General features: G+C 42.8%; 1 protein-coding gene across 1 annotated transcript in view; it reads right to left on the bottom strand.

The window, feature by feature from the left end:
* Positions 1–12,368, bottom strand: part of KDR (kinase insert domain receptor (a type III receptor tyrosine kinase)) — a 58,882-nt gene extending 46,514 nt beyond the window's left edge. Inside the window, exons 1-3 of the mRNA XM_006898099.1 lie at positions 12,260–12,368; positions 8,016–8,109; positions 4,154–4,350 (exon numbers count right to left, since the gene is read on the bottom strand). Coding sequence (XP_006898161.1) covers positions 4,154–4,350; positions 8,016–8,109; positions 12,260–12,326 — 358 coding nt within the window. The 5' untranslated portion in view covers positions 12,327–12,368. The remainder of the gene's footprint in view (positions 1–4,153; positions 4,351–8,015; positions 8,110–12,259) is intronic.
* Between the last annotated feature and the right edge of the window lie 901 nt (positions 12,369–13,269).

Raw genomic sequence — 13,269 nt, 5'->3', positions numbered from 1 at the left:
ATATATATTTTAAGATACCTTTTCAGTCTATATGTAGAACAGATCATTTGGGACACTGGACTTGATGAGAAGAAATTTGATATCAGCATTGGAGGAAGATTCATCAAATACCTACATTATGCAGATAACACAACCTTGTTCACTGAAACTGAAGAGGACCTGAAACGCTTGCTGCAGAAGGTCACAATCAACACTCTTGGCACCAGTAGTCAAGAAATCAAAAGATAAATCTCATTAGGTAAATCCGCTGTCAGGGCCCTCTCCAGAGTACTGAGAAGCAATGACTAAGGTGCACCTGATCCAGGCCATGGTCTTCACAATTACTGGCTATGCATCAGTGAGCCAGACAATGACTAAGGATGACAGAAGAAGAATTGATGTCTTTGAGTTGTGGTGCTGGAGAAGAACATACCACAGAATGTCAAGAAAACAAATAGGTCTGTCTTGGAGAGGGTGAAACCAAGTTTCTCCTTAGAACCTAGGATTTTGAACATCTGTCTCATATACTTTGAGGATGTGTGCAGGAAGGATTGATTCTTGGAGAAGGATATCAGGCTTGGAATGGTGGAGGGACAGTGCAGGAGGCAAAGACTCCAGATGAGGTAGATTGATATAGTAACTAAAGCAATGGGAGTAGGTGTATTGGAGTCAGTGAAACTGTCTCAGGACAGAGCAGGCCTCAGAGCTGTTGTATATAGGGGTCATTTTGAGTCACAGGTAAACCAATGGCACGTAACAACAACAGCAAAAACCCAACAAAAAACAACATTTGCATTTAAGGAGTATTTTGGTTTCACCATCTCCAGGATAAATCTATTTGTTCTCTTGCCAATTTATGGTATGTTTAATACTCTTCTCCAGCACCACAGCTCAAAGGCATTGATCTTCTCCTATTATACTTAGTAATTGTCCTGATGCAAAGAAAGCAATTGCAAAGACCATGGCCTGAATCAGGTGCCTCATAGTCTCTAGATTGACACTGTTGCTCTTTAGGACTATGGAAAACTCACTGATGGCACATTTTTCCAGTGCAAGTCGTCTCTGACTGAAGATGCCAAGAGTGCTGATTGTCCATCTAAGCTAACTGAAATTGTTTAAAAAAAAATTCTCAATCATTTTTTCCATCTGTCATGGTGTTGCCAATTGGTTAGTGGTGAGAATCTTTGTGGTTTGTTTTTTTTTTAATTGTAATATTTTTATTTTAACAATTTTAATGAACATTTACAGAGATTTTGGATTTCCATTCATTCATTGCTGCACTTCTCTCCCCGTCCAGCATCACCCCCCAGTTCACTCCTCTCTTTGAAAAGTAAAACTCCCTCCAGAGCAGTCATAAAGACTTCAATGACAAAATCTGTAAAGACATTAGGCAAATGACTGAGAAGTAAACAAAAAAAGAGATTTTTAACTTCATTCAATATATGTTCACATCATGTTAACAATCTGCTAGGAAAGTATATTCCAGACAGAAGAGTTAGGAAGTCTAGAGTGGGGCTGAGGACGTCAAAGAGATAGCAGCTGACATTAATCTGATGGCACTGTCACAGGGAAGAAAGGGTTAACTAAGCCCAGGGGAACAAAGGTAGTTAATTCGTGTAACAGCAGAAGTTTGATTTCCTTCCCAGCTGGAAACCACAGAAAGGCAGCCAATCTAGCCCAGCACATGCTCCAGCCATTATCTCAGGAGCCCAAGGACCACTTCCTGGCTCCAGCCATTGCTGCAGGGGACGGGGTCAGAAGACTAAGGAAGTGAGGTGGGAACCAGAGGGTCAGAAGACTAAGGAAGTGAGGTGGGAACCAGAGGGCATCCTTAAGGGAAGCTCAGAGGGAATACTTGAATGTTGTCTTTCCCATTGTTCAACGTCAAGATGAAAATCTTGGACAGCTCAACTCCTAGAATATTAGGGCTTACACAGGAAGCTGAATTTGATGACATACCCAAAGGCTGGTAGGGTACAAATAAACAATCTGAGGGAGCAATGCTTCTTAACAGTACCTACCTTTCATCCACATGTTTTGAAAATATAGCTTGCTTATATAACAAGCCTTTGGAAACAAAATTAACCCTTTGACGTAAGAGAAAAACTATTTTGTTAACAAGGCCTATCTCAGGATCCCAAAATAAGGAAGTAAACAAAAGAAAACTGAATCACCACCCATTCTTCCAAAATAAAATATTTACTGTACTTTAGCAAATGAATTTTTCACATGTCTCCAGGTTTCCTGACTTGGGGAGACAGAAGGAACGAAATATTATGGGAGAGGCTCATCTTGTAGTGCTTCCAGGCAGGCCGAGAGCAGGAAATCCTTGCAATCGACTGAGAAAAGCCTGGTCTCTCAAGATTGCCAGATCAAAAGGAGCCAGAAATGCTGGAAGACCTGTCTCTGTCAAATTCTTCAGCAGGGAGGAGGAGGCCACAGAATTCTACTCTGGACCTTGCTTACCCTGGGCAAGAGGAATTCTTAAACATTACACAATCCAGGAGTGCACACAGGGCTTTGATGTGGCCTATACCTTGCCAATGCATTGACCATTGAAAACTGGGTGGGGATATGAAGCGTCACTTTCAAAGCTGATGAAGTTCTCATACTGGCAAAAAAGGTATGTGTCTGGGAAGAAACAAAAACAAACTCTAAGCCATCTTCAGAGGGAGCTCTGGTGGCCTAGTGGCAAGAAACTGCACTGCAATCCCTGAAGGCACTCAGTTTGAGGCCGCCAGCTTCTCAGCAGGAGAAGAAAGGGCAATCTCCTCCCATGCTATAAACTGCCTCTGAAAACCTGCCAGAGGGTCAGCTATGGGTTGGTTCCATCTCAATGGTACACAACAATAACAAGCCATCTTCAGCTGCCAAAATCCTCTAGGACACACAGAGCTATAAAAATATATGAAGAAAAGCTCCTCTTTGCTAAAAAAGAAAAAAAAAAAAAATTCCATATATCCAAGCAAATTACTACGCAATTCCTTTTAACTATTACATGTGGCAGTTACATCAAAAAGATGTCATTGGTTAAGTCAGCTTTTCAGAGACAATTTAAGGGAGTAGAAAATATCTGAAACATGAGAGAAAAGCACAGCTACTTCTGAATAGTGGACATCAGATTTTGCACTCCATGGATGCCAGCTTGGTCTCTATGGTGTCAATTCTAAATTGCAAACCCTTGAGTGATCTGTTAGCTCACTCAAGATCTTAGACCATACATGCAAGGGAGATTTGAAACGTGCTTTGATGGACTGCCTGGCTTTGTACAAGAGTATGAGATTTTTGAAATGTGTATGTGGGAAGTGAAAAATTCCTACACACACACACACACACACACACACACACACACACACACATCTAACTTGAGATGTCCTGCCTCATGCCCTGTACATTCTTAGGAAAATCTCCTGCTGTTGGTATAGATAACTTATCTTTACAGAAACATCATAAAAATTCACCTCTAAGTCTTCCTTGTCAAGGATTTCAGGCTGGGTTTTCTCCCTTGTCCCCCCTCACAACTCTACAGAAGCAATATATTTTCTTTTTAAGAATTTTTACTTCATAGCAGGTAGACATTTTAATTGCCTAAGAAATAAACTACTAACAGGCACAACTTTGTATCACTTTTTATAAAAATAAATAATCAAAATTTTCAAAATTTCCAAACTTCATGAATGGAAGGAGAGAAAATCAGTCCCGTAGGTGGAGTGCTAACATCCTAACATCCATATCGGATTACAGTAGCATTGTATCTCTTTAATCTTCCCATACTACTAACACTACATTTTATCATAGAGGAGGCTAGAAAGTAGCTAGCCAGGATCAGTTTAAAAGGAGGGAAAGTGGGTAGCATAACTGGATGTGAATTTAGATGCCACAGCTAGCTTTGTGCACAGATTTACTCAGGAACTAAGATCAGTATCCAACTAATAGAGCCAAAATGGGGGGGGGGGGAGAAAAGAAAAAAGGATGTAATCAGGTCCAAGGTCTAGAACAAATCCGTGCATCTCCTTTCTCAGAGGAAACCTTGAGAGAATAGATTTTGTATTTTCCGGTTGGCAAGCGGCCTTTCAAGACAGTCCTTTGTTGCAGGCGATTCATTTTTTTTGTATCTATTGTGTTTTGCAGCCGGTAAGCCAGCGTAGGAAGTGAATTCTATTTAACCACTCACCTTGGACATAGACATAAATGGCCGTGGTCATGTTGGTGTCCCGATAGAAGCACTTGTAGGTTCCAGTGTCATTTCCGATCACTCGAGGAATTGTCAGCATCTTACAGAAGGAGCCCTCACTGCACTCGGTCATCTCCACCCTTTCCTCGGAACCACTCTGATTGTTGGGCCAAAGCCAGTCCAAGTCCCTCTGTCCTCTGAAAAGTTAAATCCAGGGAATTATGAATATGAAATGCCACTCTGAGACTGCCTCTCAGGAGCAGGAGACAGAAGGCTTGGTGCCTCAAACTGTGACATAAAGTCCCCAGCACACAACTGCAAAGCTTTTTTGCCAAAGACAATAGACTACAATCCACAAACAACAAAAGGCCAAAGCTTAGCACCCAAAATTATTTCTAGAGATTCCCAAGATCTCCATTCACTCAACAAGTACTTATTGGGGAGCTTTGGCAGCCTAGGGGTAGGGAGCTGTACTGCCAACCTAAAGATAGTTCAAATCTACCAGCTGCTTTTTGGGAGAAAGATGGGCAATCTTTTCCTGTCCTATTTGTTGTTGTATTGTTTATTGCTGTCAAGTTGGGACCAACTCATAGTTTGACTCTTCAGTTAGGTTTTTTTTTGTTGTCTTAACTTGTTTCATTTTGTTGTTGTTTTAATTAGTTTTTAGCTGTTGTTGTTGTTATTTATTGCTATCAAGTTAGGACCAAGCAACAGTTGACTCTCAAGCTAGTTTTTAGAAGCAGTTAATCACATGGAGAATGCCTGTCCATCTCCCACAGAGCAGCTGGTGGATTTGAACTATGTGCCTTTGAGATTGCAGCTCAGCTTCTTACCACTAGGCCACCTGAGCTCTAGTGCAATTGACAGCTTCTAAAAACCTGCTGGAAGATGAGCTATGACATCAGTTCTGACTTTATGGTACATAACAACAACAATCACACTATGTAGACTGCTAAGGACTGGACATAACAGCAGGGAATTAATCAAGCAAAAATTAATGCCTTTATGTAATCTCAGTCTAATTGGAAGAGATAGGCAATATAAAAAATATCAATAAGAACTATGGAAAAAATACAAGAGAGATAAAGAAATGGATTAGAAGGACTACTGGATCAGTGCCTGATAAAGAGGGTCTGTGATTACCAGGAGCCACAGTACCTCAGGCAGTGTTATTGTTGTTGTTATGTGTCAGCAAGTAAACTCCAACTCATAGCAGCCTCATGCATAACAGAATGAAATACTGTCCAGCCCTATGCCCTCTTCACATGTTAAAGCCCATTGGATCTATCTCATTGAGCTTCATTCTCTTTTTCATTAACCCTGGTGGCTGAGTGATAAGGAAGTGTCACCATGGGAAAAAGATGGGTAATATCCTCGCTATGATTACAACCTCCAAAAACCTCCTGGAGGGTCCGCTATAAAACTGGTCCAACACCATGCAATGAACAGCAACAACTACTCTAGTACACATGATGTCCATGTGAGCAGAACTGCAAATGTAAAGGCTTTGAGGTTAGTTACATATCGGGAATACAAGGGAAACAGCAAAGAAGCAAAGGGGAGTCCAAGAGAAGAGATAAAGGAAGAAGAGGGTGCTACTGTCCAGGCCACTGTGAGGACCCCACTAAAACACAGATTACCATAATTATACTATTTCTTTACAAGACCCAGGGGAGCCAGCCTGCACAAAAAAGAATGTAAGGTTATCGATCTTTCTTTCAAAGAACTTGAAACTTCCATGAAATTGTAGCTGCGTTAATAGGTCCTACACACACATACACACAGGAATAATTTCCCTCAAATTGATTACAACTCTTGGTAACCCAGGAGGCATGACTCAGAGTGGAACTGTGCTCTATAGAGTTTTCTTTTCTTTCTTTTTAAGTATAATCCTCCAGATTTGTGTACAGTGATCAGTGTAGTCCCTTTTACTTGCCCATATGTGTTCATCTTGGCTATCTGCCTATATCCATGTGTAGACTTATGTATCTTTTTTTGTCATAATAAACACAATAGGATTAAGCACATAACACAGTGTTCTTTGTTGACTGTATTTCTTGTGCACCTCTCCAGGACTTCTTCTTTAGTGATGTTGTACTGATAATACCCTTCTTGAATATTGTCTTTCCCTTCACCCCTCCTAAGTGTGTCATTGATTTTTTTTTTTTGCTCCCCTCCTAGAAGGTGTCCCTCAAAGAACATGCCTTTCTGTGTGTAAACCTTTTTTTCAGTTTTTTCTAATAGTGGACCCGCGATACAATACCCATCAAATTTTCTATAGCGAATTTTTTTCAGAAACTGATTGTCATAACTTCCTTCCAAGGTCCATACGGGTGGACTTGAACCTCTCACCTTTCAGTTCACAGCTGAACACTTAACTGTTTATACTATCCAGAGGCTCCAACACACTCCACATTTCTTTAGAATATTAGAAACGTCTACACAGAGCTCAGAGGAAGAGATGGATCTCTGGAGGTTTTAAATAATCTCTTTTTGTGAGGGTGTGTAAGAGAAAAGCCAGTGAGAAATGTGTTTGCTTTGAACCAGTACAAATAGAACCAGGTAACAGCACTTACAACTCTTTCTTCGCAGGGACTGGGTGTTAGGATCAAGGTCTTGATTAGGGGGCAAGGTATGCATCTGCACATTTTATAATCTAAAAGAGACCTCTTTATGTTTAACATTATTTATCAAATAGGAAGCAATTACAATTAACTTCCCAAGGTTCTTTCTACACCTTTAGTACTCTTCTACGCTCCAAGAGTGAAAGATAGGCAATCTCTTCCTGTGTGAGTTACAGCTTCTGAAAACTCACTGGAGGGTCAGCTGTGAATCAGCTCTGACTCAACAGCAATGAATGAGGGAGGGAGGGAGTATATGTCTCAAAGGGTAACATTACCTCCACTCATTGTCACCTCTCCCAAAAGTAAATTGTAGAAACATTTGGGTTTTTCATGCGAAATCACTACAGTATGTCAAGGTGTTCCATATTCTCTCCCACGGTGGGAGTAAAAAGCAAAATTTAAAAGCCACAGTTAATCAAAGAGATCTGTTTCTCTAATTAGAAAAAAAAAATCAGTAGCATGACTCCTTGCAAGCAAGTGCAAAGAGAAGCATTCCAAGACTCAGGGGGCCAGGGCAGGGAGTCCTTTACCCACACAGAGCACTCACTCAATAATATTAATGACCAAGAAGCAAATTCTAACTACAGTCAGAATATAATCATGAAATAAAGCTCTCGGAAAGAACTAAAAAGTTGCTTCAGGAACATTTTGAGTATGATAAATATAATTCAAAATGTTTTCAACTCATCCTTTATGGATACGTCATCAGGTTCATTTATTGGCTTAATATTGATTAAGTGTCTACTACACTGATGTTCTAATCATTGCGGTGGGGAGGGGCAATTGTATCTGTGTGTACATGTCCATGCATACCTCTGGGTTTGCGCACTTGCAAGGCAGATAGCAAAGAAAAACAGCAAAATCAACAAATTTCTAGAAGACATTTCTAATCTTTTCATTATTATTAAAAACTCTGTCAGCAGAGTCGGTAGCAAATCACACTGCTAACCCAAAGACTGTCCATCTCTTTTGGTTCGATTTCACCAGCAGTTACTTGGCTAAAAGATGGGACATCTCTTCCCATGCTATTTACAGCCTGGGGAGTTCAATGGAGGGTCACTTATGAGTCAGTTCTGAGGTGTCAGCAATGAGTTGAGTTTCATCAATTCTTAGAAACTTCACTGTTTACAAATGATTTCTATAAACTTTGCTTCAAAGGGAAACATTTGTTCTCTTGATAAACAATGAATGAGTTGGTTGTTCAGCATAAGAAATCTGAATCTACAGTGAACCCTTACCTGCAAGAGATCCGAAGAGTTGTATTTGCCAGAATGGTAAGTATGTCCTTTTGTATGCTGAGCTGGGGTGGATCAAGAGAAACACCAGGCAAGCCTGGAAACAAATGAAACACATCAGTGCAAATGCCATTGAGTCAGACCCCATAGGAAACACCTTCCATAAACAATGCACACTCTATACTTTCAGAGGGACTCTTAGGCCATTCATTGTGTTAAAACTGAATTTACTTTTCACCATTCCCAGTAAAAGTTCACAAGCTGTGTCATAACAGGAAGAATGGGCAGATGGTCATACACCAACACAACAGTTCTGCAATTCATGGAGCTAGGGTGGAGTTCCTGTTTTCCTGCACTGCCAACTTCAAGGTCTTACAAAAGGATATGGACATTGAAACCACATGAACCTTCATCTGATGATCTCACTCCCTTGGGAAGGGATCCACTGGCATTTCTTATAAAGCATAGGATGCACACATTTGACTAAATTGCTGATTAATGAATACTGCTTAGAGAGAACATCTATATACCACGCTCATCTGTGTTCCCTCAGGGTGGGAGGGGGGTGAGGTTTATGCATGACCCTTTCTCATTTTTCTTTACTGATTTTCCCTGTGTACTGCCTCTGGCAACTGGACTACAAAAGGAATGGCACATAAAGGCTGTATATTAAAGCTGAGCGAAAGGAACTTAGGAAGAAGGAATATTTTCCAAATTCATATAATATGCATATCAATATACTTTTGTTTACCTTCACCGAAAACAGTGTAACGCTAATGAACTGCAATTGAGGAATGTAAAATTCCTCAAAGTATTGATCAAAGATTTCAGCTCACCCTAATACCAAGCTTCAGAAGCAGGAGCAGCATCCACTTCCTAAACAACATGCTTCTGGAAACTATATGAATTTTGATAAATGATAATAGTTATAGAAAGGCTTCAGGCCTTTTGTACCTAGTCATGCTTGACTCGACAGCAATCAACAACAATACTAAGCTTCAGTCACAAGAAACCTGTCTGTCTCTAAGATTTCAGAACTAGAACAACAACAGCAACATAAACCATGGGACAGATTCCCCACTGTGGATCACTCCTCAGTAAGAAAAGTTAGTTCTCTGTCAACTAAATGTGAAGAATACAAGGTGCAAAAGCACCAGAAAAAGAAAAACTCTCCACCATACTAGGATTCTAACTGATACTGAAAAACCACATGGTCGGCACGCTCTAACTGCAAATCCATGAGTCAGAGAAAAACTGGCTCTGGAAGCGTTTTTTCCGTGGCAGACTTTTTTTGGCCTAGACGGCCAGACCTTTCTTCTGAGGCATCCCTGGGTGGACTTGAGTCACCAACCTTATGGTTAGCAGCTGAGAGTGCCAACCATTTACATATTAGGATCCACAAAGCAGCAGCTTAAAAAACAAGTGACACAGAGAAGAACCCAAACTTAATAAGGTCTTTAACTCACATCAACGAAGAACAAATGATTCTCAGGGCCTAAACTAGCGATGACCTTGCAGGCAAATAATGAGCAGGAGCTCTTAGGAAAGAACATGCATAAAGAGAGTATAAAACAATTATCTAAGAGCTCTGGTGGCCTAGGGGGTAAGGAGCTGCACTTCCAACCCAAAGGCAGATGGGTAGAATCTAACTGCATCTGCTTCAAAGGAGAAAGCTGAGCAATTCCCTCCCATGTGATTTAAGGCTCTGAAACCCCACTGAAGAGTCAGTTATGAATCGGTTCCATTGCGAATTGACTCCAAATGTTCATAATCAATGAGTCCAGTCCGTGGACTCCAGTGGGAATAACTACAGGTGAAATTAGCAATCTTCAAACAGATGTGCAAAATACATTGGCAACATCACTGTAGGCTCACTGGTCTATGACGTAGTAGGAAGAAAACGAAAAGTCTCAAAAACTAAGTGTCATTGATACTGATTTGTGTTTGTACCAACTGAATTCATTGTGATCGAGGAGGAACCAACTCAGAGCTGAGCTTCCATCGGGTTTTCAGAGGCTGTAAAAGTGCACGGGAAGAGCCTGCTCATCTCAAACTCCCTTGGAGTCACTAATGTACTCAACCTTGGTTGCCTTACCAATGTATTTGGAGGAGCAGCTGATGATTTTAGGAGGGATTAGAATAACCCTCAACCTATGAATCTGCCCTGTAGCCAGCACTTTAGATGACAGACTTAGCGCAGGGGCCACTCTCGGTCACCTATGTTTCTGACTGGCCTAGTTCATTAGCTAACCCAGCACCTTTCAACTCCATCCTTTTGAATACAAAGCAAGTAACTGTCCCCAAAGTCTGCAAACAATAAAGCAAAATGTTTAAAAGAAATGCCATCTGACAATGGAGCCCCACTTGGCCTAAGAAAATGAGAAAGAACTTGCATTTGCAAAAGCGCAGATGTCAAACTTGTATAAGAATCTAAGTCAGAAAAACAAGTGGAAAGCAGCAGCTTAATACAATCTGTACAATGATCCAAATGAGAAATAAGCCATATCCATGTGAGAATAGTCATAAATGATAGGGTTCTAAATAATCCATGCCCTCCACTCCCGTCCAAGAGACTCAAGATCTCTCAAAAGTCATTGTTAAAAAAGTATCTCACATTGTAGACACACATTCTTATGTAAAAAAATTTTAAAAGGAACTATATCCCCCACTCCTAGAAAGTTGAGAAAACACTGTACTGTTTGAGAGAGGCATCTTCAACAAAAGTCTATTCAACAAAGCTATGAATGAATAATAACTCCAAATTCATTATCTGTAGACTAACACTCAAGCTTCCCGGCCCCCATTTAAAAACTTCATTCCGTTTCAGTGGCCAGTTTGGAGTTCTGCTCCTCAGAAAGTTATGAAGAAATGACTAGAAGAGACACATATACCCTCCTACTCAATAAAAAGCCCCTCTATGTTCACGTCCCATAACCAATATTAATTAGTTTGTGCACTATTACCCCTTCCAGCTCAAATACAGAGACGAAAAACAACAGTGTCTCTGTCTCTAGAATTTGATGGCACCAATTATAGCGCAATCCAATTAAGTAAGCCACATACTCCAAAAGGGCAACCTCGCCATTATTCAAGGCAACCCGATTACCATTACTACTGCTGCGCTAGGAAACACCCCAGGCTTTAAAGCAACTCACTTATTTATGGGACATGGAACAACCACATGTCCAGACCTTCAATGGCTGCTGCCCAAAAGGGGGAAGAGCGAGGGGGGATTGTCAGGGTCAAATGGGCATCCAGGGTAGAACAGGGCCTGGTGAACCAAGTCATTAATGAGAAAATTCAATCACTGTAGACAGCTTGTGAGTGGAAATCTTACTGAATAGTGAGTAGAAGAGGCTAGGGATTCTTTCAATATAATAATGGCTGGTGTGTTGTTGTTGTTTTCTAAGTTGTGCTACGTATTTCTCCCCACCCTCCAGACCTCATGGAATCTGGAAACCGGAAAATAGTGGTTACAAAAAAATTTATACTTTATTTAAAAAAAAAAATCAAGCACGGAATCAAGCACGTGTGCATTTCTAATCTTCAAGAAGATTGGGCGCAAAATTCGGCGCAAATTAACTAGTTCAGGCTTAAGTGGCGCTAAACCTTGTGACCAAGTGCTAGAGTGGGTCTCTTGGGCTTGAACTCTGCCCTAGCGCTTTCTGCAATGGACACAGCACTTTAGAAGGGAAAAAAATTGAATAAGCAAAAACTGTGTTAGTAAAGAAGGTGTTCGTTGACTAAGCTGTCACAACCCCAGGAGCAAGCCTCAATTTCTACCGCCTTCTAAGTAAAGGGAGAGGCACAAGGAACGTGCAAAAAAAAAGAGCTTATCCCTGGACGCCAGGATCGCTCTCCACGAGGTCGAGCTGAGTGCATGGTGCGCTCTGGCCCCAGTTGTCTGCCTGAGACAGAGATGGGATAGTCGATGCCTCTGGGACTTTTTACCACCAGTTCCTGCCTCTGGGGGCACCTTCTGCCGCCCCCTGGCCCCGGTATCTTCCCATTCCCGCCTCTGGGAGCCCCAGGGTGCGGCGGCGCGCAGGATTGTCTCCAGCCTAGCGTCTAGAGCTTGTGGAAAAGCGCAATCTTAGACCTTAGGTGTCTCTCCTCACTAGTAAAAGGAAAAGAGCACAAAAAGTCAAGTCCCTTCCAATTCTCCAGATTCGAAGTTAGACCGAGCCTCCACGTCTTCCCTGCGCACCCGATCTCTCTGCCTCCTTTCTGGGGAGCGGGTTCCTTACCCACGGAAGCTGCCCGGCTCTCCACGCACAGCCAAAGAACGATGACCAGGAGAACCTTGCGCTCCATTCTGCACTTCGTGCTGGACGCAGTGTCCAAAACTCGGGCGCCCCTGCTCCTTCGGGGGCTGCCCAGCAGCGAGAGCGCAGAGGCTGGACGCACGCCGCAGCGCAGCACCCAGGCGCGCACGGGACCGAGGTGCCAGGGTCCAGCCGCGACTGGAGGCACGTCGGCAAGTGCCGGTCGGAGAGGAAGTCCCAGCCACCGCGCAGGACTCTGTGTGGACTCTAGGAAACGCGCAAGTGATGCCTGGAATCAAGAAAGGCAGCCACTGCACATCGCCCTGCACTGGTGGTCCCGGGACTCTGCCCCGAGTAAGCAGAAGCAGCGATAATCTAGAGCGCGGGGCGGGGCGAGGTGAGGCGGGTCCGCGGGCGGAGCTCCCCTTGGAGACCAACCCCGCCCCTCACCCTGCGGGGCGCCCGGATCTCTGGACTCCGCCTGCGGAATCCCGCGCCCTCCACCCTCACCACACCTCCCACCGCCACACCTGCCCTGGATGTGCCCGGCCTTGAGCCTGACAACTTAGTTTCTGATGGAAATGAAATGAGAGTTCCAGGCGCAGCTTCTCAGCTGTGTGCGATCAAGTAGGAGTAAGTGCACAAGTGTTTTAGTTAACCAGCACAGTTGCACTTTGAAAATCTGATGCAGAATGTCTGTAATCAGAAAATACCGGCTCCGCGTTCCCCAAGGTTCAGGCAGCTTCCAAAATTTTGCTATTCACCTGTGCGACCCCTGATTGTTTGCAATCCACTGCCAAGCTCCCAGTAAAACTTTACAGCGGGGCTCCTATGAGTCAGAGGGCCAAAGGGCCAGGAGCTAGATAGGTGAGGCTCTCAAGAAAAGCCTTCTGTCTTTGACGTTTCTGGACTAGGAGCCGCCAGCTTGACTCCACCAAGTGGAATCTTCACCTGTCCAGCCACTCTGCAGAGATCAGCTTCCTGCTGAGATC

This window comes from Elephantulus edwardii, unplaced genomic scaffold (assembly GCF_000299155.1).
Source record: "Elephantulus edwardii isolate Elephantulus edwardi_28Jun2011 unplaced genomic scaffold, EleEdw1.0 scaffold00220, whole genome shotgun sequence".
NCBI classification, from domain to species: Eukaryota; Metazoa; Chordata; class Mammalia; order Macroscelidea; family Macroscelididae; genus Elephantulus; species Elephantulus edwardii.
Note: the sequence above shows the minus strand (reverse complement) of the source record. Positions and strands in the feature narration are given on the sequence as shown.